This window comes from Megalops cyprinoides, chromosome 1, assembly GCF_013368585.1.
Source record: "Megalops cyprinoides isolate fMegCyp1 chromosome 1, fMegCyp1.pri, whole genome shotgun sequence".
Classification (NCBI taxonomy): Eukaryota; Metazoa; Chordata; class Actinopteri; order Elopiformes; family Megalopidae; genus Megalops; species Megalops cyprinoides.
In genome coordinates this window covers 59,269,529-59,296,461 of record NC_050583.1, presented here as the reverse complement: position 1 = coordinate 59,296,461, position 26,933 = coordinate 59,269,529, and the positions used below count along the sequence as shown (strand labels likewise).

Below are 26,933 nucleotides of genomic sequence, written 5' to 3'. Positions count from 1 at the left end.
TTGTTTCTCCAACATTACTCAGGAGAGTGGCATGTAACATTACAAGCCGAGGGGAGGGTAGTGAAACACCGTGTGTGGTCTGCGTCGGAGGCAGGGACGCAACTGTATCCAAAGATTCTTTAGCTCATACGTAAAAATTTAGCCTGCTTTGGACAGTATCTCCAAATGTAGGTTTTATGCAGAGGAAGGTCGGCAGAGGAAATGTAATTGCATGCAATTACATGTTAATACCGTTTTAATGCACCGTTTAATCATCATGTAAAAGTGAAGTATAGTTCACAAAATCAGTGTGAATATAATATACTTTGAGCAAAATATTTTATTTTACACTTAAAATGGGAAAATACACTGTCCTATCTAATACCTTAGACAGATGCTTCTATAAAAAATCCAGGTGAGTATTACTTAACCCAGGTGAAATTAAGGAGCTTCTCTACAAGCATGAATGTTAAAAAGTTCAATTGTGAAGATGTTCTCCTGTATGTGAACATCTTGCTGATTTATCAATGGCGCTTGCATGCCATGTGTTGCTCTGAGAAGCTTACTCTTGATTCAACGTTCCTCTACAAGAAGCTTGTGTCTCAGCAGTTGTTTGGATGTCTGTTCATCTCCCGGGGCAGTTTAGCTGTTGATCAAGTTGGCGGAGCTGCTCTAAAAAGCCAGAGTTAGGAGAAATGTTCCTGTTTTCTGCAATGGCCTTGATGGCCTCCACCAAGGTCATGCCCTCATGGATCATCAGGTAGGCTAGCACTAACGTGGCTGAGCGACTCAGTCCCATCGCACAGTGGACAAAGACTTTGCCTGCAAGTAAACAATACAAAGCCGTGTTAGTCAGGGCAGAAACAATCCTCACACAGACCTCTACCCTGTCCACTATCATAAATTGAAGCTGCGTGAGTCATTAAAAGCGGGGAGGTTAATGTAGACACCAAACTGAATGTGCCAGTGGGAATGACAGCGGATGTCATTGGGACGACATTTCAGGTAAAACGGCTCTTCTAAGCATCACCCAGAGAACTGACATCTCAGGTAATTCAAGTGACAACGACCGTGAGCACTGCAATGTACAATGTTGGAGGGAGGAGTGAGGCATTTCTGATGCACGGCTTATGTCTGCAATGGAGGCTCTGTCCTTCACAGAAAAACCGGAGCCAGCAGAAGGAAGCAGCACAGGCTTAGGTTAATTTCACTTTTTTGGTTCCAGCTCCATTCCCTCTCTGGTTCAGTTCTTACCAATCCGATTACAAACTGCTACATTTTCTCAAAAAAAAAAAAAAAAAATCATTTATTTTCAACTCAATGCAACTTACATCAATTCCACCAAGAAATACTAATCCAATTTAATTAATCCAAAAAATCCACTTTCCCCATTTGTTTCTGTTTTTTTTTATTTCTTTTCTTTTTTTCCAAACTTGCATTGGAAATGATTAGAATTGAATTTCTTTAGTCCCGTTTCATTTTTGAAATCAATTCCAAGTGCGGTCCAAACCCCTACCCTTGGGACAACAACAGCTAGTAGCAAGTCCAGTACAGAGACTTACAACTGTGTGACTTAGTGATCCCAAAATCTGGCTTAGAGGAAGGATTTTTATATCTCTCTCTGGCTGCGGTATTCAGAATTCTATTTACAGCCTCAAAGTTCAAAAGGAGGATGTTGAAAGGCAAAACCATATATGGTGCCACCCTTCTTCACCCATCCTTCTTGTTCTTTGATACTCTGAAATATATCTGCAGTCTAGATGTGTATTTAATTCATGTCTGTAAATGCGCAAAAGGAGAATTTTAACAGAAAGCAGCTGAGAAAAATTCCCAGTCTTTTATCATGCCGGAGGATTAGGGCTCACAGGAGCGGATAATATAACTGTCTCATTAAGATGCATATTTTTGCTGGGGATTATTGTAGGCTCAGAAACACACACGCCACTGGAATGGCTCCATCTGAGAGAAAGTCACATTTTATCACTGCCATGTCTGATGACATACACGTTCATAACAATCAGAATTACTTAGGCAGCATACAGAATATAACGGATACAATGTTGTTGGGCATCATACAGCTGTTCTTACATGACCACACATTTTAACAAGTTTTTTTTTTTATGTCCAGGGTGTGAGGGGTTTGAGGGTTTCCTTTATGTGTGAAATAATATTTTGGAATGTGTTTTAGGTTTTTAGTTTTAGGGTTTGTTTTGCATTAAAACGGTAGAGATAAGATGGGGATCAGAGTGAGGGGCACAGAATGGTCATTTTGTATCTACTGATTTTGGCTTAGTGAGTCATTATCTCAGTATCTCTTTGTTACATTCATTGATGATTTAGTACTAGGAAGCAAACGACAACTGTTGTAAGCAACTCATATAATCAAAAATACATCTATGACAATGTCATTCAGTGATTACTTTTGCTGATCTGAGGCATACGCATACTGAAGATACAGTATCAAGGTAACACATTTTCACTGACAAGACAAACATGTCTGACTGTTATCACAGCTATTGTGTCCTGCAACACTGACAGCATCAGAATTGTCAGGGAATCTCACATGCAGTATGTCCACACATATAATAAAAATGCATTAATGTCATAGAAGATATTAATACATGTCTATATAATGACACAGAGACCTACTACATCACTAATTTATGATTTACGTTTTGATGAATAAAGGCTTTGTTTTTTAATCAGATGATTTAATTCCATAATCTGAAATGATGTCATTAATCTGTGGATTTACCCTTGCCAAAGTGATTAAGTGAATGGCTGTGATTGTGATGGTGTATATAAATAGCTTTATTTCACGACCACTTCACTGCATAGATTATACTTGACATGTCTATTGATCTCCCATTGAGGCCAATATTGGTATTTCAGCAAGTGGGACATCAAAGAGAGCTGCAAAATGATGTGGGGTGATTCACATGAGCTCTTTTTAGCAGACATGTGCTCTGTAATAAATCCATCTGATTATGTCAGATTTTCAGCCAGACCATAATATATTTCAGGCTGCAGAAGGGCTTTGAAAGCAGTCACCCATCCAGCAATTTTTTCACTACATATTCAGTTAATTCCAACAGTTTTTCTCCAAGCATTTAAGTGTTGTAGTGAAATGGCATATGAAAAAATTCATATTCAATAACTACACCTGAGGTAATACAGCCACATTAGGAGTGTAAGAACAACATCAAATGCAAAGAATATCTAAAATAGATTTCAGATTTCAGATTTCCTCTGGTTCCTTACCTGAAGGGATGCTTAAGGCATTTTTGATGAACTGGGCGGACGAGTAGAAGAAGGGACTCAGGTCAAAGGATGGCATGTCAAAAGCTTCCACTCCGTGGTAGATGATATTAGTGTCTCTGTAAAAGCTGGCCCCTGTGCACACGTTGAACTTCCCGTCTGCTGCGTTCAGAACATGCGTGATGTGGAGTGACTGCAGCTTCCTCTTGTCTTTGGCCGCCCACCTTACGAGTAAGAACACATTTATCATTGCCAGCTTTGGACTTCAGAAAGCGTGCATCTTTGGGTATGCTTCAGAAAAGGCAAAGCATAGGCACGTCAAGTCTTGATGGCTCACACTTCCAGAATGATTTGCCATTGATCTGTGGGCCTAATGGAGGTTTGCATGCAGGTTTCATAGGTCAGTCTGTGCAGGGTGCAGGAGAATGTAAGGATGGTTCAGTGCATCCGGTTGCAACCAGTGCAGTGGTTCACTGGTGTCTACTTACATGTCTCCAATGTAGATCCCGGGCCTGACCTCATCCAGGTGGGAGCTGGCACCACTTCGCACCCACATCAGCCTTTGCAGGTCACTGGCTGAGGGCGTCTCGTACCTTTCCTTTGTCCTCTCCGTGCAGACGAAGCAACCCCTGTCTTTTGGCATGTCTACTTCCTGTTCAAAAGGATGAGTGACTCATTTTCATTTGAGCTCTTGCCATTTAGATGTGCATACACCACCAAGATAGCAAATCTGACCTTGTCCCAGATTCCGTCCAAGTGGAATGTGAGTTGTTCTTAATTTTAAGTAACAAATTCACGTCATGTACAAAATGAAAAGGGTATTTGTTTATTATAGAACCTAGGAGGAAGGCCAAAGGTTACTCACAAAATGGTATGTCATCTTTGTTGTTGTTCTGACTCATGAACTGAGTCATTTGTTTTCGAAAGCGATGAAGAATACGCAGAAACGTGGAACAAGGCATCATGCTGAGTGAAGAATGAAGCCCATAATGCGATTCACAATCCAGCTGCTAAATAAAAGATCAGAATTGTATACTTCTGAACTACATATTTTCTATTTGCTTCAGATTGATAAATATGCATCAGATTATGTAGCACTGGAACTATCTGCCTATCCACCTTGCTCCCACAGCAGGCTGAGTTGGAGAGCTCTAAGATACAGTCCTTGATAATCCCTTTGCAGAAGGGAAATGTCTGGTGATTTATCCATTTGTGCACGAATAACAAGGTTGATAAGTGCTTCCATACAAGATGGAACTGGCAATTTAGAATGACTTTCGGACAGTATATTCTAGATAAGCACATTATTATTATTCATGTCTTCTCTGAAAAGTGTACTGCATTGACCCATTCCTGAAAAAAACATGCAAAGCATGCCATTACTATATCCGTTTAAACTGCGCATTATATATGTTCAGGGAAATGTACATGCGTATTTTCATATGTGTGGGTTATCCCTTTTTTAATCATCAAGGCTTGTGAATTTATTTATACACATCATCGCTGTGCAGTAAGTGTGCGCTCCATAGACATCCTGGCATAGTGGCGAGTCAAGGACTTAATGTGCTGCTCGGCGGGTGGCAGGCTTACGCGCATGTCCACAGGGACGGGCGCTGGAAACAAAATCTGTCTGTGGCTCAGTGACCTTTTCTAAATTTGGTGCGGCTTTAGCGAAGTGCACTCCAACATCTGCTTGATAGCTTTATACATCTGTATCTGCCACCCTCGCCGGGGGGAATCGGGCAGGCCGCGCGCTAACGCCTCCGCTCTCTCGGAACAGCAGCTATCTGTGCCAACAGGCAGGCACAGAGCTCATCCTGACATCAGCGTGTCGGACCCCTTGAACTCCACTGGAAAGGAGCGCGTGTTCCAAGGCTGTGCCTGCAGCGTTTGTTCCGGCCACCCGGAGGGTGGTGGTGGAGGTTGGGGGGGGGGGCTGTAGAAATGTAGGCCAGGGTCTTGCTGAAGGAAAGGGGCAGAGCGCTGATTTCCCCGGAGTGTCCACAGAGCTGTTCCTCACCCTGTCTTTTCCCCAGGGCAAACATGTCCCCTCCTGTTGCAGCTCTGTGTAATTAAAGCTGTTGTCTGGGGGGGAAAATGCCCCTGAAAGCCACAGATCACAGATCTGCTTACAGCAATCGCAGATCATGAGAAAACACAACAAAGATAATGAAATGTTCCAATTCAAGTTCAAATTAAAGCGCATATCAGAATGACACTGCCATATTCACCTTCTTTGTTGGCAAACACATTCATTATTCAATGCCTACTATAGGGCTACCTAAAATATATACTTAATAGAGATAAATATATGTGTTTCCATATACTATACTTTCAAACCAAATGTATTTTTTATATTTTACTCATTCAAAACATAGTTAAACCCATCATATTTGACAGGATTGGTGTTGACAGGAACCAAAAACACTTGAAAAGCTGTGTTTCAAAATTCCATTCGCTTTTGTGTGAGACACATAGAGGTACTTACACATAAACACACACATATGAGTGCGCATGTGCATACACAGACACACACACACACACACATACACACACACACACACACTTGCCTTGATTTGCTGCTTGTCAAGATGGCTCATTCACCACAGTAACATCCAGCCCAACGCGAGAACGCCTGTATCTGTGCTGTGCATCAAAACAGAGTGTGGTGCAATCTGCCTCACAGCTCTTTCTATTTTAATATCTGAACCTGAACTCTAAATTGGTCTGGAAACATCTTCTGCATTCCCTGAAGGGTAAATGAGCTGCCAGAGCACAGAGAGAAAGGACATGCAGTGGAGTTTCAGTGTACACCAACTTCATGCTACTACTGCTCCTTTACTTTAAATGAAGAAGCTCTGTGCAGCTGTAAATAAGGCTATGAATCTGTGTATTACAAATAAACAGTTTTCAGCAACTATAATTACATTTCATTCCTGGCATTTAGCAGTCACTAAATGCCAATAATGAGCGAGTTAAAAATTTTTTTTTGTACATGTTGTCCATTTATACAGCTCGATATTTATTGAGGCAATTGTGGGTTAAGTACCTTTCCCAAAGGTACAACAGCAGTGCCCCAGCAGGGAATCAAACTGGCAACCTCTCGGTTATGAGTCCTGCTCCGTACCATGCTACACTGCTACCCCATTAATTAATGCTGAGTTTCACACACTACAATTACTGTATGACACACCTGATTCCTGTAATGTCAGATGCAAGATACAGTGACAAATCATTCACCATTTAAAAAATATATTAACAGTAAATAGAAACCAAGTGCTTTGCATTCTTTTTGTTTTAGTAAGTATCATTCTGTGACATAGGCAAAGTATTTGACAGTCATTTGCTTTTATTGAAAAATTATTCACATGAATTGTGGTAAACATAACAATTAACCAAAATATACAGTATTATTTAATGTCCCAATTGGCTTTATATCGCTTTTGAAACACAGAAAGTGATAAACGACAAACCATCTACAATTCGAGACTGATTTACATGAGGAAACACAGGAGGAGAAAGGAGTCATCTAATGAGTCACAAGCTGTAAATCAGACTTTTGAAGAGTCAGCTCAGATATACTCCAGATCTGATCTTGTCCCTCTTTCCTCTAATGCTTGACAACAATTGTATCATATTCAATGACAACTTTGTTCAATGGGATTAATACAAAAAAGCTCTATGACTGATGTTTGAAGAACAGATTAAATGCTCTGGGCAGTGGAGATCTGCAGTTTTACAATGGGATTCATTAAGATGACAAAATGAGATCATTCAAAGCACTGCCTTCAATGAACTGAATTCCAACGACACTGCACAATAAATGAAATACCTTTGTATCAATGTTTTTCAGATGTGTCAGTCATATGGGGAATCTTAGCAGATGCTTAAGCCTATTTAAACATTAAAAATGAAATGAAACATGTTAGATGAAGAACTGACTGCACTAATTAATATCTTTTCATGTCAATATTGTGACAGAAAGTTTCATTAAGTTACATTAAGACCAAGAAAATTAAATGACAAATGTGTCACATTATATTCAGGAGTTAATTAACATCACCATGATTTTCTTAAAATGAAACAGCACAAATAATTACAGCCACAAGACATTATACACAGACTAGCAGTGTCAGGTGTAATGTGAGTATAAGCTGTATTCAGTACAATGTACTTTTTCTATAGCAAATTTTGATCACTGCAATGGTTAGGGTGGTTAAACTTCATAAAGCATTGCTTCTGTTCATGCATGACTTACAGCAATGTTTCATCGTGTTAATGAATTATACATTATTATCATTATACATGCTTCATGACAATGTTACAAATACTTCCTGTAAACTGAGACCAGTAAATTACAAAGTTATAAATGTATACTGTATGTGTTTCATTGGATTAATATGACACTTTATCGTATGGTCCAAAGAAAATCACAAATGTAAGCATCCTGTAGGGACTATTGTTATTATTATTATTATTATTATTATGAAGAAGAAGAAGAAGAAGAAGAAGAATGTACATGTGTATATTGCAATTAGTATAATTAATGTTATGGTACAAGGAAAAAATATTTGTAATCGCCTTGCTCAACCATTATCTAGCTTCAGCCCCTCTGTAAAATCTACAGCAGTGGAATTACTACCGAGACCTGTCACCCTCGTTGACAAAACATATCCATTTTGGGCACTGGGATTTTTCTTGACTGTTAAAGTTATACATTAGAGGGCAGTATAGGTTTACATGTAATCAATGACATAGCTAACCAATAAAGAACCTGATACTTCTTTAAGCTTTCTTTTGGTGGGTAGTTCAAAACGTGTATGTCATTAGTTAGCACATTTTGCCATGTTGTGACATGGCATATTAAGCGCCTGGATTGTTATCAGGTTTCACGGATAGGTTTTAATTACTATCTGTTAATATATTATTGGTTGGTGCTCCAAGTTAAATCTATGAATCCGTCTGTGTGCACATTTTCCTCAGCAGCCTCAGAAACTCCATTGGAATGTGAGGGAAATTCTCCTAACTATAGCAGCAGACAGGTTCTCTGTTTTCTATTTAACTGAAGGTCTAGATCTAACAGCAGCGCAAGGAAATTCCTGTTAGGGTAAATGGCTCTCTTCTGAATAACTTTTTGAATGGCATTGTAAAGAGGGAGCTGATGGTACATCATGAGGTATGCAAGCACCAAGGTGGAAGACCGACTCATTCCCATGATGCAGTGCACCAGCACCTTTCCTGGAAAGGGAAGGAACAAAGTCAGAGTGGCACTGGCAAAGAGCCTCAGTCTTATTAATGACACACATGACTGCCCACCTTTCTCTGTGGACCTTCTATTCCCTATCGAGGGCTAAAAATAGCTCCCACAATTCATTGCCTTTGTTCATTTAAGGATTCATTGCAGCAGTGCCAGTAGGCTCAGATTAATCCTGCACTGTCTTCAAGCCTTTCACCAGAGGAAACACAAGTGGGATTGTCCATGGATGTGCATTATGAACTACAGTTCTTACAGGTAAGGAACTCCAATATAGTCCTGCTCAGACTGAACCACAAAAGCAGTGACGCTCATGCAAAGTCACCACATACGGATTTGTAAATGACTTTGAACAAAAACACCATTATGTGGGTAGTAAAGGTGAGAGACAGCGAGATGGTCAATGTCACCTTTTGATATATATGACTGTGTGTGTTTGATACATAAGACTCTTACCATCTGTCTGCTTCAATGCCTTGTGAATGAAGTCAGCTGCAGGTCTGAAGTATATGTTTAGGTCAAAGTGAGTGGAGTCATCTGCTGGAATACCACAATATACAATCGTGTGTCCATAAAACCGTTGGTCCCCTATGCTGCCTTGCTTGGAATGAGCTGCATTTAGTATGTGAGTGATACCTAGTTTCTGCAAGGCAGTCCTGTTCTGGGCTATTGTCCTGATAAGACAAAGAAAAACAAAACATATAAAATCTACTGGCAGTGCATTACCGCCCTTAATAAAATTCCTATGTGATGAAATATGCAAGCATCAGAATATATCAGAATATACCAGGTACGTGATGCATATAATATGGTGTTGGTATTTTCTTTGTTCTTTGTAACTTTTAACAGATCAGCAACCTTCAGTTAGTTTCTTACATTCTCTGCAGTAACTCACATATATATAGAAAAACTTTGAACATTGGACATTTAGTGGCCTGCCCATTCCAACCTACAGTTTACAAAATAAACAGATACAAAAACAAGAACAGTACTTACACATTGCCAATGTATAGGTTTGGCCAAACCTCATCTATTTGGGTCAGCTCTAGTTTGCAGGTGTCCAAAACATCTTCCAGATCTTTGACAGAGAGGTATTGGTGTCCGTTCTTTGGTCGGGCTGCCATTTTACGGCTGAATTCCAACCCAATCAATGAACCCAACTGCGTTTAATGTGTCAAAGTGGTTGCCTTTTCTTTTCCTTTGCTCGCGATGATCCATCTGAACAGGTGCTTATTTTCGGTCACTGGCCTGTGTCCCAATTTAGCACATACAGCCTGCCGTATTCTCTTTCTCTCTGAGAGGACATGGTGGAAAAACTCCAAGGCTCATCAATACGACTATTTCCCCCAGCGAGCAGTTCAGCTGGGATAAGATTTGCTGTTGGAAACATCAACATAATTATTGATGTTTTAACTCAATTTTCCTTTAGGGCTCCTGGGCTAAACTGAGGTGACCTTGCTGGATGTCATCTAAGAGAGGAAATGACTGTGAATCACAATACAGTGCACTCTGGCTGTAACTATTACCGATGTACTATAAGAATCAACTGCAAATAGTGATCGAAAACACACTGAGTTTAAATGATCCTCTTGCAATAATAAAGCAATCCACTAATAACAGTAATTTTGGACTCATTAACGTTACATAATCATACTCAATGTGCATAATTGGGAAAAAAGAGTTTAGAATTTGCATACAATGAATTTTGTATCTTGCATTAATTATCCTAGCATGTGAAATACTTTGAGAAAACAGTTGCTCTAAGAGTCTAAATTCCAACCAACAGCAAACAAAGACATTCTACTGATGAAGGATGCAATCTTCTTCATATGCTAGTCTTCTTATGAGCAACCACAGATCCAAAGAATAGTGTACAGTGACATTCTAAAAGACCGCAAAAGCATCATAAAATGATTTTAGCAAGATTTAGCATTTAGCTTATTTAGCAACATAGTGTAGTACATGCGTAACCTGATAATTAATGTCTGTCCTCCTGGTCCTGATCAAATGTTGTACTTTTGTTGTAATTCATTGCAATACAAACATTCTTCATCTGACAGTTGCTACCCAAAAAACCACCAGTTGCTTCTTTATGGTTGTATAGCCACAGAACTACACTAATACAGATTTGCATGTCTCTGCTTCACTGGGAATAGACGTCTCTCTGCCTTTCCCTTTCTTCTTCAAAATATTATGAAGGTTTTGATCTCCAATAAATTTTGTTCAGACATAGCCTCTACTTGAAGCCTCTACTACAATGAAGACAAGCCTCCATTATACATTAAACAAAGAAAATGATATACAGAAATTTAACACCATGAAACTATGTAAACCTACCATCTTTGTAATGTCATTCATGGTGAAGAGACAGAGGTGACATGGAATATCTTGCTATGCCTGCTGGGAACTGGAGGCAGACAGGAGCAATATCGAAAGGACTGCTGACCAATTCAAATAAAAAATAATAAGAATTTTATTGCTTTTGAATGCTTGTGATCATATTTCAGGGGCTCATATTCACATCATAAATACCAATACTTTTGCTGGGATTCTTAAATCAAGTATCCATTTAATTATAATTCACTGGAGAGGGGAGAATGGAGACATTAAAGTGACAGTTCTCAGCTGCTGAGATTGTTATGTGCACTTCATTTGGATGCCTACTAATGGTAAGGAACAACAAAAAACATTTCAGTTCAGGTTTAGCACTGCTTCAGTTTAACCCATGAAACTTTATTTTCCTGAAAGAACCAATCATTTGTCATGTAAATAAACACAATAAATAAGCACAATAAACTTATACAACATACAGATTTCCTTAAAATATATTTTACTCAGATTCCCACCACACTGAAAGAGATGTATGGTCTTGTTATATTCAGCACTGTGCTGTTCTGCTGTTAAGATAACAGTAGTGTCTTCTTGCCAAAGTTATGAGTGAATAGTAGTCCAAAGTATTTCAGTCATTCCAACATACACATACCTGTGACTTATTAGGAGGATATTATGTATTTTAAACAGTTCTGTAATTGTGACAAAATGTAACTGCTGACTGCTGGACATGATATGGAGGAATGTGTTCAGTACACTTTACATTTTGCTCCTTTTTGCACTATGAAAGGAAATGCAGCATTTTCCATGAGTACAATCGTATACATATAGTTCATATTTAATGTAGGCAAGTAATATATGGATAACCCATTAAAGATGAGATACCTACTATATGTTGTGCTGGCTACAATGTTTATGTTCTGCACATCAGTTTTGAGACTATACACCTGAGTTACTACATTTTGTTCTCTGAAAACTGAAGTTTCTGTGTTGACATTACAAGAACAGCACAGTCTGAATGATCACTAAAAATTTATCTCTGTATGTCACACAGAGAGAAAATGGTTTTCTTCTTGATTTTATTGAATTGATGAAATATCCCCCTTTCTGATATACATTCCCCTTTATTATCAAATGTTATTATACCCATATGAACTCTTTTGCTACACCTGACTGTCGATCCATAATCAATTCCATTCAATGCTGTTTGCGTAGTTGGATATCCAAAGTCCTCAGCTGTTTCAGGAATCCTCTGTTAGGAAAGATCCACCTGTTTTCTTTCACTTTTCTGATGGCATCCACTAATGTGTAATGATGATAGATCATGAGGTAGGCCAGCACCAGAGAAGCAGATCTGCTGACTCCAACAGCACAGTGGACAAAGATCCTGGCTGGGGACAGAAAGATGCGGGACTAATAAAGCAAGAAAATCATTGCTACTGAAAATCTATGCACTTTTTTTTTCAGTACAAATCTCATCTATAACCTGCCATCTGCAGTGTGTGTCTACCCTGTGCAGACTAAGGCTGCATTTAATAGTAATATTACAGTACATGAAACCATAGCTGGCTATCATGAGACCTAAAATGTCAAAGTGTCAAACAGAAATATATTCAAAAGTTTATAAGGGTGATAATTATATATGTCAAGCAATGGGGATATACCATGCAAAACCAGAAGGGTAAAATTTTGGGCAGATAATGGTTGGGATAATAAGGTTTCTTTCATCCTGTCTCAGTTTTAAAGTATATTTTTGCCATGTGCTTCTCAGTCAACATACAGCACAAATATTTTGTGATTGTAACACATTATTTGTAATAGGACTTAAGAGAGTGGTCATAATAAAACTTTGTTGTTCTTTAGATAACACCTGAAGGCTAGATTATATAAAAAAAAAGGTTACTGAGAGATTTACCAGGGTTAAAATATGCCCCCACAAAGTGTTTACATTTGTTTTTGTCATGCCCAAAGCAATGCTTTGGATCTGGGACAGAGCCACATTGTTTTTTGGTTTGTGCAGGCAGGACTGACTTACCTCCTGGTGAGTTCAGTGCCTCGTGAATATAATCTGCAGCCGGGTAGAAATAGGGTGACAGGTCAAAGGTCGGCACATCATTAGCAGGCACCCCATGGTAGTCCACTGTCTTCCCATAGAAAGCATGGCTCCCTTGGCAGTGCATTTTCCCATGAGCAGCATTCAGAACATGTGTAATCCCCAATTTCCACAAACCATGTCGGTCATGAGCCATAGACCTGGTATCGGTCACACATAATAATTAAAAAAAAAAAAAAAAAACTCCCTCTGTCTTTATCACACCATCTCTGTAACCTTTTGTTGTTAACAACATGTTAAAATAGAATTGATTCATATTTTTTAAGATCTGTATAATGAATTATATAGTTGTTACTGGCTAATATACGGAGAGCAGCGATGAGGATTTGATATCGTTGTACTCACATGTCCCCGAGAAACAGATTAGGCCATACTTCATCGACGTGATTACCGTATCTTTTACCGCTGTACAGAATGCATTCTAATTCTTTTACCGATGGAGTTTCGGAGGAAATACTGCAGCCTTCCAGGCCATTTGAAGACAACTGGCATTGAGCCATGTTCTCACTGGTGGACCTATTGCCCACCTTTTATTAAAGTTTACTTCTCTTGTGCTGATTTGTTTATGGTTCTGTGTAAAAATTAATTTCCGAACTGGCAGAAATTCAACCAAATCATTTCCCGTGTGACACAAACAGGTGCAGCTGGAGCCTTCGTGCAAGTGTATGTTACTGCTTTTTAAAATTGTAAATCCGACATTACACAATATATGTCTGCTGTCTTCAGCCTGGCGAGACTAACAACCAGGAATATATTAAAAAAAAAATAAATAAATAAAAACTTTGCATCCACTTGGTCTCTACATGTACAAAATAACAAAATGGAAAGTGCGTATTGACGAAATACTTGGAACTGTGCTCGTTCATGCGCAGATATCCCCAGCAGAGGTCACTGTGTCAGTAACACTATAGCTCCCCGCCGAGGAGCACGACTCTTTACCGTCTTCCTGACGTATTCCTTTGCCTACGCAGTTCCTGTTTACTGCAGCTGGGTTGTCAACCTGGAACGTGTTTGTTGCCACCAAGCCCTGACTCCCAGTCAGGGAGCAATGATTTGCAGTCTTCCTCCCATCGCAAGAGAATCAGGGCGGCTTGCACACACCCATGTGAGAAGCCATCGCCTTACGTACCATTAGCTAGCTAGCTAGCCAGCTCCTAGTTTTACTGGATGAAACAACTGTTCAGGTGAGTCCCCTAACATTAGCTTGCTATGGTGCTAACGTAGCTAGTAGCTGGCGATAATCACTTGAATTGAATTTTGTGGGAAATGTGGTTTTACGGTTAGCCTATTAGCTTGCTGGGTAGCTTAGTTTAACTGACATATCATTAGCTAGAGATATTGTCTGGCTGACCGTCGATGGCTTAGAAATTCTTTGTTTTTTCCCAAATACAGAAAAAATATTTTGTATTGCTAACTGGCTAATAATTTAAAGAAATGTGACGTTATTTAGCTGTAAGTATGATTCTTGTCCTTTAACTGCGTTAGCAATCTAGGTAATGTTAGCGAATATGTCTTTATAGCTATTTGGAGCTAGCTAACTGCCAGCACATCCCAGTTAGCTAACGGTTATGTTGAAATGGATTGTGTAGAAGCAGTTGTCACTTATCTAGCTAGCTATTTGATCAAACTAGTGGGTGATTTAATTAGGTAACATTAGTTAACTAGCTGTGATGTGCTGTAAATTAGGTTGAATTGGGTAGCTATTGTATTCCTTGCTAGCGTAATTGAGTAGCTAGGAAGGATCTGGCAGATGGACAATTTCAGCAGTACTGGCATCTTGTTTTGCTGGGACCCTAGCTGTCTTGCATGCTTAGCTTGCGTTAATTACAGTGGAATCGGAAGACGTTGTAAAATTAATGATGGAACACACTTAGCCAAGTTTTGGCATGTTAAAATTCGCTCATTTACCAGCTGACTGTCGTAGAGCTGGTCAGCTAGATAGCTGCCTGTGAATTTCTCATGTGGATTGACATCATGTTAACTGACGGGAGAGGTGAAAGATAAAATATCTTGTGAACGTCGAAGTATCATAAGTCATGACATTGACTCGATATGCCATTGAGCTCTTTAGCGAGGGATTTCAGTTTCTGCATGCAAAGCTCACTTTGAGCAAAGCGAATATTAAATCGGTTATCACTAATATGCCATCGCATATATGGTATCAAGACTGTAATGACTAAATTGGTCAGAGGTGGGTCGTGAAGTGTTTTAATCTAATCTGACATTTATTGCTGCCTCTTAGTGGACTTCGATCAATAAGAGAAGAATGCATTTATGGTAGCCATCCATTTTATTAAATTCACAATTCAGCACTTACATGTACCATATATGTTCAAATAAATTACTGTCTCTCGTGTTCATAGTGTTCGTCAGTGTAGTCTTTTGTGTGCTCTCAGCAGGGGGCTTTCATACATACATACTCCTCTGATTATCATAACAAGGATCCCTTTGTGAACCATACTGGTCAGTTCCATCCAGAAGTGTGAAACTATGTAGATTGGGAAGCAATTTGAGAATAATGCTGACTAGTCAAAGGAAACGGCTCACGAGCACCTCAGAACAGAGAAGTATACTGACATTGTGACAGTTTGTGCAAGAGTGGGTGATGTCATTCTGAAAAGCCACGGAACATGTCTGGGTACTTTGATGCATACACCCAAAATACTCAACTGTCAGGTACTTGCTAGTGCCACCTTCCTGCAGTGTAATCAGCTGGAAATTTCTGGTATTGTGTTACAAGGCAACAGGGTCTGATCTGTGATTACTATCAATGGTAGACTTACAGCTTCCTACAATAGATATTGGACCCGTCACTAGAAACATGAAGCCAAGTGAATTTAGGATTGATGTCTAAATTGAGTTCACTTCATTCAGAAAATGCTCTCCTTCACAGTCATCGCTGTTCACATTGGTATTGTTTTTCCTCTGTGCGGTAGAAGTCCATTTCAAAGGAGGTGACTTCTGATACTTCCTTTTGTGCTGTCTGGCTTTCAATTGTCTTTGAATTTGAGTTTTTAGCTTTCATATATATAAAGCAACAATGTACTCTGTGCTATAGCTCAGGCTAACAGAAGTGTGAGCTTAGAAATACATCTGTTTAAAAAGCATAATAATGGAAAATACATGCTTGTATATGCATAATTTGATCAATGATTTGTATATACAGACAAATCATACTTCAGTTTGAATCAGTAGCTTATGTGTTCTTTGGTCATTTGCCTTTTGAACTTCATGACTAATTGGATACTGGCTCTGGGAACAGCGTGTCTTGTACTGTGTGATAACTTTTCTTTTTCTTTTTTTTTATATGCTGAAAACAGTGTTGTATTGGAAAGAAACATCTGTTTGTCTCTTTGGGGGCACGGGTGGTGTGTTCTGCCAGTGGGCACTGTGCTTTAGCATGTGGGTGGAGCAGCGCAGTCCAGAGGAGAGGTTATAGTGTCGCCAGTACTATTAAAAGCTTCAAGTCTTAAATGTCTCAAGCGTGTCTGCCTCGTCGTCAGGCACAGTATGACTCGGCTTCTTTATGTCGACTCTGACTCGTCCTGTCATACATGCTTCTTCACTCCTCTTATGCCGACACTTGATTCCTTGCCATAGTTGGTGTGGCTGTTAGTTCAGCTGTCAGTTGCCTTTGTTGGAATGCAGGGTGCTCTCGTCTGATTTTGGGACACAACCAACATGAGCATTTGCGTTGTTCGTGTAGACAATGTTGTGATAGAATTTGAACTTTGACTGTGTAGCTCAGTGTGGTGTCAGTGTAAAATTAGCCTATTTATGTCTTAATTCTGTAGGCACAGACCTGAACCCTTTAACGAGGTATAAGGCTTCACATTTTATCTGGACAAGAAAAAAAAAAGAAACCATTATCCTTTGATTTGCTGGTACATGTCGTACCTTGTCAGGTGTAGTGGTGTACAAATATTTGAACTGTTTCAGTGGTTGCAAGGTGCTCTGTTCCAGACATGTTATTTACTTTCTTCAACCTCATCAAATAAAAAGATCATTTGTAATGCTTTATGAAATTGCATAAGGATAGTGAACAATGAATTATCTATTTGGCTGCATAGACCTATGAAGATTCCTATTTAAGATGGCCTACCATTTTAGTCTATGAACAGACAAAGCACAGACTTTCTCAATCAGAAACATGTTTTTCCTAAGCCGTGACAAACGCCGCGGTGTTCAGATGTTTGGTTACGCAAAGCTCGATCTCTCTGGAGCAGTAGATGAAGGTGCAAAGGAACGGAAGGAGTTGCTGTGTTGTGCAACCTGTGCTCATCCCTTATTAACAGCAGAGTCTTCACTTGCTTCACAAAAGCGGAATCTTCTCTGCTGGAGTAGCAATGTTTGTTTCGCCTCAGCCTAAGAACAGAGAAATGAAGATCACAGACAGCTGTCAGTTAGTCAATTAAAAGCTGGATCACAGACGACACGCTGTAGTTGTCCTGATGTTGCTAAAACAAGATTTCTGTAGCGAGGAAAGAAGGCAGTTGGTTTGCTGAAAGAATCCAGGTGGAAAAGGTAATGATTTATGGTCCATAATTCTGTTCTGATACTGTGACAGACTTCAAATGGGAGCTCATAATTAGCAGCTAGTAAACAGTTAAATGGTTAATGAAAAAAATAGTCTGTTGTGCATAAAGTAGGCCTTGTACAACAGTTCTGCGATAATTATGTACAGTGGAGTTTTGCATTGAAGAGAAGAACAAAAGACATTGTGAGAATAACTCTGCATTCACATAATGCCGGTGTTGCTGATTCAGAGGAAAGTGGGAATGTCTAGTTCACTGTGTGTTGTCTGTGGAAACAACTGCTTTGGGAGTTCAGTATTTTCCCTGCTGTTGCCCTTTGGCAGCATTGCAGTAAACAGAACCTTATGGCACTGTATTTCAGTTTATGAAACACCAGTATCTCTTGATAATAAATAATCATCTGGAAGAAGGGAAACATTGCACAGCTTCTCCATAACACTGTTTTCTTAGCAGTCGTGTTTACCGTTGAGCTGATAAGTAGCCTATGTTAGTTGTGATTTAATGACTAGGGTTAGCTGAGTGAGGCTTGTCACTCAGTCTGTCGTAGAGTTCCTGGCAGTGCAGATGGGATCAACAAACATATAATAAGTATATGCATACAGATTACTAAGAGTATTGGCTTTTTAGCGCTGTAGGTCAGGATCCTGTTTTTGTGCTCTTTTCTAACTACAGTATGTTATGTTACCATAGCAGCAAACAGAAGTAATAGAGGATAACTCCAACATTGCCAACGCATTACATTTCAGCTTTTTGCTTTATTCCATTTGCTGTAATTAAATCTGTTCCATTCCACAAATTACGGCTTCGTCATTTCCACCCATGAATAAGTGCTCCTAGTGATTTTTTGTCCAGGCAGCCAACATCTTCCCCCTGACCTCTAGAGCTTAGTGTTTATGGAAATCCATTATTTTGTCCTGTGGAATATTAAAAATGCGTTTTGAACTTGTATAATTTAGATTGATACCAATGCAATAATTGGCTCGAAAAGGTTAAAAATTGCTCTTACGAAGGTCAGAAATGGGTATGGATTTTCAAGACTTTTCACCACAGTCTTTTATCTGCTTTTGAGTCGATAGGAAAGCAATAGATCTGCATTATTTCATGTTTCGCATTTAATAACGAGCGCCTTCCCCAACAAGAGCCTTACAACATGAAACCTGAAACAGGAAAGTGAAATCAGGAGCTCACCGGCATCCTGGTGAGGTGAAACGTGAACGCTGCCAGCGTACTGGGTTTCAGCACGTTTCTTGTCTGTTTTAAATTGTGACATCTGAAACAATATTTTAAAAGAATATTTCTAGTTTCATCAAGCAAATTATGGCATAAAATGTTCATTAGCTGAATTCCCAGTGAAACTTTATGAACTTTGCCTAAACTAGACTTGTGAAGCAATGCACTGACAGCTGGGAAATTCTGGCCTAAAGACAGATTAGCATCACTTTTTTTAGAAAATACCCAGACATACCCCTGAGGAAAAAGTAACATATTAGTACCCATCCAAAAATATGAAAGGGAAGGAAAGGAAAAGACTGCTGGCCCTCAGACAACTTATTCACTCCAGTATTAAGAGCCAGAGAATGTATACTACATATTATAGAAACCTCAAATTACTGTGAACAATGATATTGGTGTGCCTCCTGCCTCTTTTTCAGATAACGTGAAGAGAAATGGCAGGGACTCAGTTGAGCATCCGCCGATGGACGACGAAGCACGTGGCCAAGTGGCTGAAGGAGGAGGGCTTCTGCGACTACGTCGACCTGCTGTGTAACAAGCACAGGCTGGACGGCACCAGCCTGCTGACCCTGACCGAGTACGACCTCCGCTCCCCTCCGCTAGAGCTGAAGGTCCTGGGGGACATCAAGCGGCTGATGGTGTCCCTGCGCAAGCTGCAGAAGCAGAACAGCGACGTCCTGGAGGAGCTGGGCTTCAGCTGCGACGCGCACACCCCGCCGGGCGGGGACTGGCTCTGCAACGGCGACCCGGCGCGCGACTGCGACAGCGCCATCGCCGGCCTGAGCGGGGAGCAGTTCCACCAGTACACCAACGGCAAGTGCAAGCAGCACGCGCGCCGGCTCGACCCCGAGTACTGGAAGACGGTGGTCAGCTCCGTCTACGTGGTGTTCGTGTTCGGCTTCACCTCCTTCGTCATGGTGATCGTGCACGAGCGCGTCCCCGACATGCGCACCTACCCGCCCCTGCCCGACATATTCTTAGACAGGTGGGTTACAGGTCATAGGGGAGGGGGTTTTGGTATTTTTGCGCTCTTCAGGCCTAGAGTTCAGCCATCAGTCCTGAGCATCAAGGCAGCTGGTATAGGGCAGCCTTTCAGCAAGAAAGTCTACAACACAGTAAGAGTAAAACATTTCGATGTAGCAGCTAATTTTCTTTGATTTTCCTGACGAAGGAAAAAGCCTCTGGGACAGAAAATCTCTGTGTAAATTTCTGAGTGGTTGGGTAGATTATTAAACTCAGTTTGGTCTCTAATTCTACTAATGCCGACTCTGGCTGGCAATAAGACTGTCTTTGTTCTCACGCTTAAACATGGCAGTGCTGTACCAGTAATGTCACACGCTAAAAGTACTGTATGCTACCAAGAGGGAGAGTCTGCTGGGTAGATTCACTGCTTTAGAGAAATTTAATTTAATTCTGATTCTGAAAATGTGTTTTGCTAGTTTTAGATTTTAGAGTAGTGGGTATCTCTTAACCATCTAAGGTCTATGTTGACATGGGCCATGCTGCAGCTCTCCACAAAAATAATAACACAATGCCATTATTAGTTCAGACAGTAGCTCATTATTAGCTTTTGCTCATTATAGAATTTCTGCATGGAGACCAAAGATTTGTTCACCCCTGACTGTCCGCTGAGTGCATGCGCCCTGTATAAATAACGGTCCTCCAAAAACTGATTTCCCCAAATAACTTGTGGTGTGACCAGACTCACAGATAAGATCAGGAAAGGTAATCAATACAAATGAACTGTGTAACCTCTCAAGGGAAGGAGGTCCAGACCCACAGAGTGGCACTGGTGCACGATTCCACACAGCACTGCGCTGATGATTTTAGCTTGTTCCATTAGTATTGTGTTTGTGTTAAGGTGAGTTATATTCACTTTGTTTTAAACCAATAGTCTTGCTTCCCTTTCTGTCATTTTTGTGTATGAAAAATGAGTTCAAAGCATCAAGGTTCTTACTTACCACTCCAGCAGCGTACATCAGACACATGGCCAGAAGAGTCAATAAGCTCTCATTGATCACAATAGACCAATTCATAACTAATGCATGCCTGCATTTTTAAATGAAAACTGATACCAAATAAAAAATCTTGCTCATTTCTGACATGATACTTGGTCACTGTATTATTTTAAACTGCATGTTAAAATAAGTATCCTCATGGTTTTGCCCTGTAGAGAACAGTGTACTATTTGCAGTGTAGATACTGTAGATGGAGCTGTAAAGTATGTCTTCATGACAGCGGAGTTATCAGCATAGAACTGTTTCTCTGTGATCATAAGTGAGGACTGCTGGGTAATGTCGAGAAGCAGTGAAAGCTTTTTATCAAGCATGCAGAACAGTTCTCCTCACACAATAGTACACTTGTATTACATCAAAGAAATGTTTGAAGATCGCAGCAATACACAGCCATGATAATCTGCAAGGCATTAGATTTTAACATTGCAGATTTTCCCATCCTTTCTCTGATGTGTCATTTTCTGGTTAGTAACAACTGTCTGCTCATCCTCTGTTAAGTACATGGAAAATGTTGAATGATTGACACAATCATATTTGAAACCAGTCTTGGTTTGAGAGACGCCTTTTTATCACAGTGTATGTGCAGGCGTTAGCTATGAAGTAATAATGAAGTCCCCAGTGTACTATTCATGATAGTTGAAGGGCCCTCTGGTAAGGCATTGCAAGGCAGTGTGTGTGTCATACAGCCTGTAGTCTGGTGTACTCTTGGTAACAATGAGTCCTGCATTCCACTCACAGTGCAACGGCACATTACCACATTATATGCGAATTCAAGGGGCCCTTGTCAGTCAGTTGTTGTGTTTTTCTTATTTATTGGTTGGAGTACATTCAGATAAAACACTAAAGATCACAGAAACGCTCAGAGGAATAAGTGGTTAAAAAAAAAAGAAAAACATCCACAGATTTGATGGTTATATTTTGCCACAGAATGCTGCTCCTTCAAATGCTGTGGGGAATATTCAAAGTGACTCACTGCGGTCACTGCTAATCGGCGTTTCTGAATAGCTTGTGGTGCTCTAACAAAGCAAAACTGCCCTGCCTGTTGTTAGTGAAAACTAGGTCGCATTAGCTAATGCGGATACTCTGGAAAACAGGGCCCTGCGAAGGGCGTCTCTGTTGAATGGAGGAGAGTAGGAGTGCAGGACTGCTTTTCCGCAGTGCTGGCTTTTGAGAGGCTGCTTTAAGAAAAAAATGTCACCATATATGTTTTTGATTTCCATACATACTTATCCTCATAAAAGTGTTGACAAAGGTCAAATTGGTGCAGATTTAAAACTGTAAATGTTTTGCATCTGGCCTAAGAGGATTAAAGGCACATCTCTGCTCTCTCTTTGCAGTGTCCCCAGAATACCGTGGGCTTTCGCCATGGCTGAGGCCTGCGGCGTGATCCTCTGCAATATTTGGCTGCTGGTCCTGCTGCTCCACAAGCATAGGTATTACACCGGCGTATCACGTTGCCAGGGGATTGGTGCATTAGCTGCAGGTTCCTGGGTGGCGATTACTCAGGGACCGTGCCGGAAAATGTGACCTAATGATATTGACATGTGTGTGTTAACTGTGGCTCAGTGACGTGACTTTAAAAGCGTGCCGTCGACTTCAGCAATGCGGATGAACTCTGAGGACTTTCTCTTCCAGGTCGATTCTCCTGCGCCGGCTGTGCAGTCTCATGGGCACGGTCTTCATGCTGCGCTGCGTCACCATGTTTGTCACCTCTCTTTCTGTGCCAGGACAGCACTTGCAGTGCTCGGGAAAGGTAGGACATATGGATACAGGCACCACCAGCTGCTCCTCTTAGGGCATTATGCCATCAGAGTAACCGTAACCTGCTGATTTCCAAACGTATCAGCGTTATCTCCACAAATCTTGAATTTAGTGTACATTAGTACGCTAGTCCCATAGGCTGCAGTAAGGCCTGCTTTTAAGGTTCGTGGGATTTGTGAAGAAAATGTTTTAAAGTTAATGCAGAGCACTGGACTTGAGTGATCTGTTAAGCAGATCACATGGCAACGCTGAAATAAGCAGGCTATTAAAGTCATCGATTGAATGGCCCTGTGCAGCCAAAGTGCAGTACGTAATTAGTTAAGCGAGTCGGCGTACCAATGCAAATGAATTTCTTTTGCGCGGAGCACGGATTTGCTAGATTAGCATGTCTGCTCCTCTGCTCTGGCAGGGCCGCACAATTAGCAAGATAATTGCACTGCACTTAATTGATTTCTCCCCCCGGCGAACCTCTGGTGGACGCGGCCTCTGCATGTGCAGATGCCTCCTGAGCGAACATGTGTCGATGTCCCTCCACCTGGCCGGAGTCCTAACAGCTCTCTTCCCTCCAGATATACGGTGACATGTGGGCCAAGCTGCAGCGAGCCGTGGCCATTTGGAGCGGCTTTGGGATGACCCTGACAGGAGTCCACACCTGCGGCGACTACATGTTCAGTGGTCACACTGTCGTCCTCACCATGCTCAACTTCTTCGTGACAGAGTGTGAGTGCGCAGTATTGTTGTCATCCCCCTGGCTTTTGTCAGCGTGGCCTCATGGTGGTGGAGCGGGGCTTGTAATCTGAAGATCAGAGGTTCGGTTCCCGGGTGGCAGGCAGCATGATTGTGCCGTTGAGCAAGGTGCATCAGCTGAATTACTTAAGCGGGATCCAGCTGTATAAACAGATAACGTGTCATAAGGGCGTCCGCTAAGCAAATGAACAAGGTTTGCATTTTGTTGTATACTGCTGATCAGCAGATTTTTTTTTCCTTTTTTGGCACGGTTCAGCCGTAGTACATATGTTGGATTTACCTGTCCTTTAGAATGCTTAGCTTGTGCTTGATTGTGCTTTATTTGCACACTATTTAAACCACACATTGTGCAAGACGGTTTATTGCTCTGAAGGGAACAAATCCCAAGGAAAGGTTCTTGTTCCTCTACTGCCATCAGATGTCCTTCAGCAGAACTACACACATTGCAGGCATCAAGACAAAAGGATTTTTAGTGGACGGTCAGGAGTTTCCAAAGTCATGGTCTGGATCTAATACTGTAAGATTTTAGTCACTATGTTACCGTAAGGTTAATCTAGCATGAGTATAAATATGGGTTATTTGACCAATATTCATTATTTAGTATAAATATGCCAATGGCTAATGTTACATATGTCCTGTTTTCCCTGAATCACCTCCAGATTTGTCCTGTAAAGGCTTTTCACTGAAGAGGTACTATGATTAATGTGTTTGGATGGGAACAGATAAAGGGCAGTGTCCTGTTACTGGGTCAAGGAGAGGTGTACTTCTACAGTGGTTGGCACCCAAAAATACTGGTCTGCAGTGTGTGCTTATTCGCTTAACATTATACTTTTGGGTAGTTTTTACATGTAATGTATTCATAATTTTAAACAGAATAACGAGGTAGTAAATAATTCATTTTATTGCAGGCACTCCTGTCACATTTAACACTCCTGTCACCCAGCACAACAGATTTTTCAATTTGATTTTTTTTTTTTATTCTTCACCTACAGACACACCAAGGACCTGGAACTTCATACATACACTGTCCTGGGTTTTGAACTTGTTCGGCATCTTCTTCATTCTGGCTGCCCATGAACACTACTCGATCGATGTCTTCATCGCGTTCTACATCACTACAAGACTCTTTCTGTACTACCACACGCTGGCAAACACCAGAGCCTACCAGCAGAGCCGGAGAGCGCGCATCTGGTTCCCGATGTTCTCCTTCTTCGAGTGCAACGTCAATGGGCCCGTGCCCAATGAGTACTGCTGGCCCTTCTCCAAACCCGCCATCATGAGGAGGCTGATTGGGTAGCGTGTGCGCCCTCTGTCTGCCATTCTTTGCAGCCATGGATCGTCGTGCCTGCGCTGTTTGGCTGCCACCCCTGTGTAAAAGTTGCAAGGTTCCGTGGGTTAACCTGGTTTTGCGAATGTTGTGGTACTCACAATATGAACAAGCTACTGAATTGAACATTGTCACCCGAACAATGCGAGAGACTGGCAGGAATTTCGTCTCCCAGTTTTATTAGTGGCAAAGCGGTTGGAGTGCTCCCTCTGTTAGCCTGTGTAAAGGGATTAAACATGGATGTCGACTGCGTACAATATCACGACATTCTGTTTGAAACGTACTTTTGTCCTTGGGAAAAGAAAAAAACGTGGAAGAAGAGAGTTACTGCAACAGTATAGGATTTGGGAAAAAAAAAAAAAAAGTTCCCCCAGTTGAAACCAAGGTCTCTTAAGCCATGAGGTGACCTCACTCAATGAAGGCCTGAAAATGGAGAGATTGAATATCTTGGAGTATAAAACATGGTGTGTTTATATGGAGAAGCCTTAAAGGTAAATTCTTAGGTGTCATGTTTCCCAAAATGTCTGCGGCTCGTTTCATTTCCTGAAGAATGATGACTGGATCTTATACTGTAAATGCTCCAGATACATGTTTATTTACCTGGACATGGCAACAGAAAAACAACCAATGTTGTAGTACTTTGCATACCTGTGCCAGGGTTAACCAATCACAGGTCTGTACCTTGCTATAAAAAGGTGTTCATTCTTTCCTTCATTAATTAGTGTGTTCAGTTCTACAAAACATTATAAAATGTAATATAGACGCTGTTTACAGCGCACAGGTTTCCACCTTTCCCAAGATGCACCTTATGGTATGTGGTATGTATAACGAGAAAAAGAGTTTTCCCCATAGTCATGCTAATATAATTTTTGGTGCAGACATATAGGCTAGTTAATGTCAAACACTATAATGATCATTGATTGCATTGTATTATTTCTCATCTCTTTCTTGCATGGGGCAAAAGGTGTGGGAAGCAGGCTTGCTACTTGACTGAAATGAGTTAAACTCACGTAAAGCAAAAAAGCTGTAGCATTCCTTTACATTCTGCTAGTGTTGCTATGGCAGTGCTAGACCAATGTTGACATGTGTACAAAGTAAGCATCCCTTATTCATGGTGAAGCTTTTTTAAATTTTGTATTTCTATTGGTCTGTTAGAATTCTGTCATATAGTTTAGATGAGGCATTTTTAAAAAATAAGCAAAAGCAGACTAATAACTGGAAGGCAGGTGTTACTTTTCTCCAATGACGCCAAACTACATAAGGAAAGTAAAAAAAGAAACTGACCGTATTGATATATTTCATTTGCCAATAAACTTTCAGTATTATATATGTAAATTCTTTATAGAAGATATAATTTCTTGGTGTTGGGTTTTGATTTTTTTGAGTTTGAGTTTTAGACTGAGATTGATCTAACATCGTACTTTAGTAAGCAAAGGAATGGTCACATTTGCTTTGCAGAGTTTACATTTTAACAGGTTATTGTAAAAATCCTTAAGAAGATCCTTCAAACAAAACTGTTAGTATGGGAATATACTTTTCCGTATCCCTTTAACATAGAGAACAGTTTATTTTATTTTATTTTTTCATGTGTCTTAATTTATTTTAATTGTACATGCTGTAAAACATGTTTTAAAAGCGAGAGGTTATACCAGGTACTGCGATGGGAATAAAGTTTACAGCAGCACACCAATGTTACTTAAAATATTTTTAGCTAACAAATTTTTGTGCATTTGTTCATTCTGGAGAATGATAGTTTTTTTTTGTGTGAGAAAATGTGGTTATGCAAAAGTAACAAATGAAAAGATCACTCCAGGATTCTGTAGCCCTGTTTCGTTTTGTGTAATTTAATTTCAGCAGGATACAGATAACTGAGTGTCATGGTCTCCTCTGTGTTCAACAGTTGTGAGGAACATGTATATTTAGTACATAAAATAGGACAATCTGTATAGCAATACTTGGAGCTCAAATTGAGCACAGAAGGCAATATACCGAAAAATGCTCTTTCAGTCACTATAGTCACTATTTTGATGTTTTGCATCCTCATACATTTATAGCAAGTGTGACAAAAAAATGTGTTATGTGTTTCTTAACCCTAGTCTAGATCTTCATTCCAATTGAGCGGTTCATTACTGACGTTTGAATGAGCTTCTAATTGAACCCTGATCTGGACTGGATATCATTTATGGGTATCTGTTGTCTGGCTTTTGTGTTCTTTGAAGGATGTTTATGCTGAGAGGGATACAAGTAAATGTATTTATTGATTTATGTGTCTGCTCCCTAAATAAATCAGGAATATAAATTGGTGTGCAACTCGATTTAAGAAGATGATCTCAATAATTGTTCAGTCAGTTGCTTAATGGCCTAGAATATTTAACTGAAC

The 26,933-nt window shown here is 40.4% G+C and overlaps 4 protein-coding genes across 5 annotated transcripts; 1 reads left to right on the top strand and 3 right to left on the bottom strand.

The window, feature by feature from the left end:
• Positions 1-396: 396 nt before the first annotated feature.
• LOC118785611 (dual specificity protein phosphatase 13-like) lies at positions 397-5,883 on the bottom strand. Of its 2 annotated transcripts, XM_036540431.1 has the most exons (5): positions 4,828-5,413; positions 4,103-4,247; positions 3,726-3,889; positions 3,241-3,461; positions 397-801 (listed from the first exon to the last, which is right to left on the bottom strand). In XM_036540431.1, exons 2-5 carry the CDS (start codon positions 4,115-4,117, stop codon positions 605-607), a joined length of 597 nt encoding a protein of 198 aa, XP_036396324.1. In that variant the 5' UTR covers positions 4,118-4,247; positions 4,828-5,413; the 3' UTR covers positions 397-604. The 2 variants fall into 2 exon arrangements, with proteins under 2 accessions (XP_036396324.1, XP_036396316.1); XM_036540423.1 differs by lacking the exons at positions 4,103-4,247; positions 4,828-5,413 and adding an exon at positions 5,808-5,883.
• Positions 5,884-7,823: 1,940 nt separating this feature from the next.
• LOC118789230 (dual specificity protein phosphatase 26-like) lies at positions 7,824-9,684 on the bottom strand. Its single transcript, XM_036545579.1, has 3 exons — positions 9,488-9,684; positions 8,948-9,165; positions 7,824-8,475 (listed from the first exon to the last, which is right to left on the bottom strand). The coding sequence occupies exons 1-3, from the start codon at positions 9,613-9,615 to the stop codon at positions 8,264-8,266; spliced, it is 558 nt and encodes a 185-aa protein (XP_036401472.1). The 5' UTR covers positions 9,616-9,684; the 3' UTR covers positions 7,824-8,263.
• Positions 9,685-11,859: 2,175 nt separating this feature from the next.
• LOC118792524 (dual specificity protein phosphatase 13-like) lies at positions 11,860-13,435 on the bottom strand. Its single transcript, XM_036550437.1, has 3 exons — positions 13,281-13,435; positions 12,858-13,075; positions 11,860-12,213 (listed from the first exon to the last, which is right to left on the bottom strand). The coding sequence occupies exons 1-3, from the start codon at positions 13,433-13,435 to the stop codon at positions 12,020-12,022; spliced, it is 567 nt and encodes a 188-aa protein (XP_036406330.1). The 3' UTR covers positions 11,860-12,019.
• Positions 13,436-13,932: 497 nt separating this feature from the next.
• On the top strand, positions 13,933-25,833 carry LOC118783884 (sphingomyelin synthase-related protein 1-like). The gene is made up of 6 exons (XM_036537836.1): positions 13,933-14,119; positions 19,123-19,688; positions 22,056-22,151; positions 22,354-22,471; positions 23,049-23,199; positions 24,219-25,833. Exons 2-6 carry the CDS (start codon positions 19,138-19,140, stop codon positions 24,521-24,523), a joined length of 1,221 nt encoding a protein of 406 aa, XP_036393729.1. The 5' UTR covers positions 13,933-14,119; positions 19,123-19,137; the 3' UTR covers positions 24,524-25,833.
• The last annotated feature ends 1,100 nt before the right edge of the window (positions 25,834-26,933 follow it).

Bases quoted from the DNA above. Each gene is read 5' to 3' on its own strand.
- LOC118785611 (XM_036540423.1), bottom strand. From the start codon at position 5,837: ATGAGCCATCTTGACAAGCAGCAAATCAAG. The intron at 3,890-5,807 runs GCAAGTGTGTGT...CCTTTTGAACAG, and splicing joins TTGACAAGCAGCAAATCAAG to GAAGTAGACATGCCAAAAGA. The intron at 3,462-3,725 runs GTAAGTAGACAC...CTTACTCGTAAG, and splicing joins GGGATCTACATTGGAGACAT to GTGGGCGGCCAAAGACAAGA.
- LOC118789230 (XM_036545579.1), bottom strand. From the start codon at position 9,615: ATGGCAGCCCGACCAAAGAACGGACACCAATACCTCTCTGTCAAAGAT. The intron at 9,166-9,487 runs GTAAGTACTGTT...TTGTCTTATCAG, and splicing joins AACCTATACATTGGCAATGT to GACAATAGCCCAGAACAGGA. The intron at 8,476-8,947 runs GTAAGAGTCTTA...TTCCCTTTCCAG, and splicing joins GGCATTGAAGCAGACAGATG to GAAAGGTGCTGGTGCACTGC.
- LOC118792524 (XM_036550437.1), bottom strand. From the start codon at position 13,435: ATGGCTCAATGCCAGTTGTCTTCAAATGGCCTGGAAGGCTGCAGTATT. The intron at 13,076-13,280 runs GTGAGTACAACG...GACCGATACCAG, and splicing joins AATCTGTTTCTCGGGGACAT to GTCTATGGCTCATGACCGAC. The intron at 12,214-12,857 runs GTAAGTCAGTCC...TTCTGTCCCCAG, and splicing joins GGCACTGAACTCACCAGGAG to CCAGGATCTTTGTCCACTGT.
- LOC118783884 (XM_036537836.1), top strand. From the start codon at position 19,138: ATGGCAGGGACTCAGTTGAGCATCCGCCGATGGACGACGAAGCACGTG. The intron at 22,152-22,353 runs GTATTACACCGG...TTTCTCTTCCAG, and splicing joins CTGCTGCTCCACAAGCATAG to GTCGATTCTCCTGCGCCGGC. The intron at 22,472-23,048 runs GTAGGACATATG...TCTTCCCTCCAG, and splicing joins ACTTGCAGTGCTCGGGAAAG to ATATACGGTGACATGTGGGC.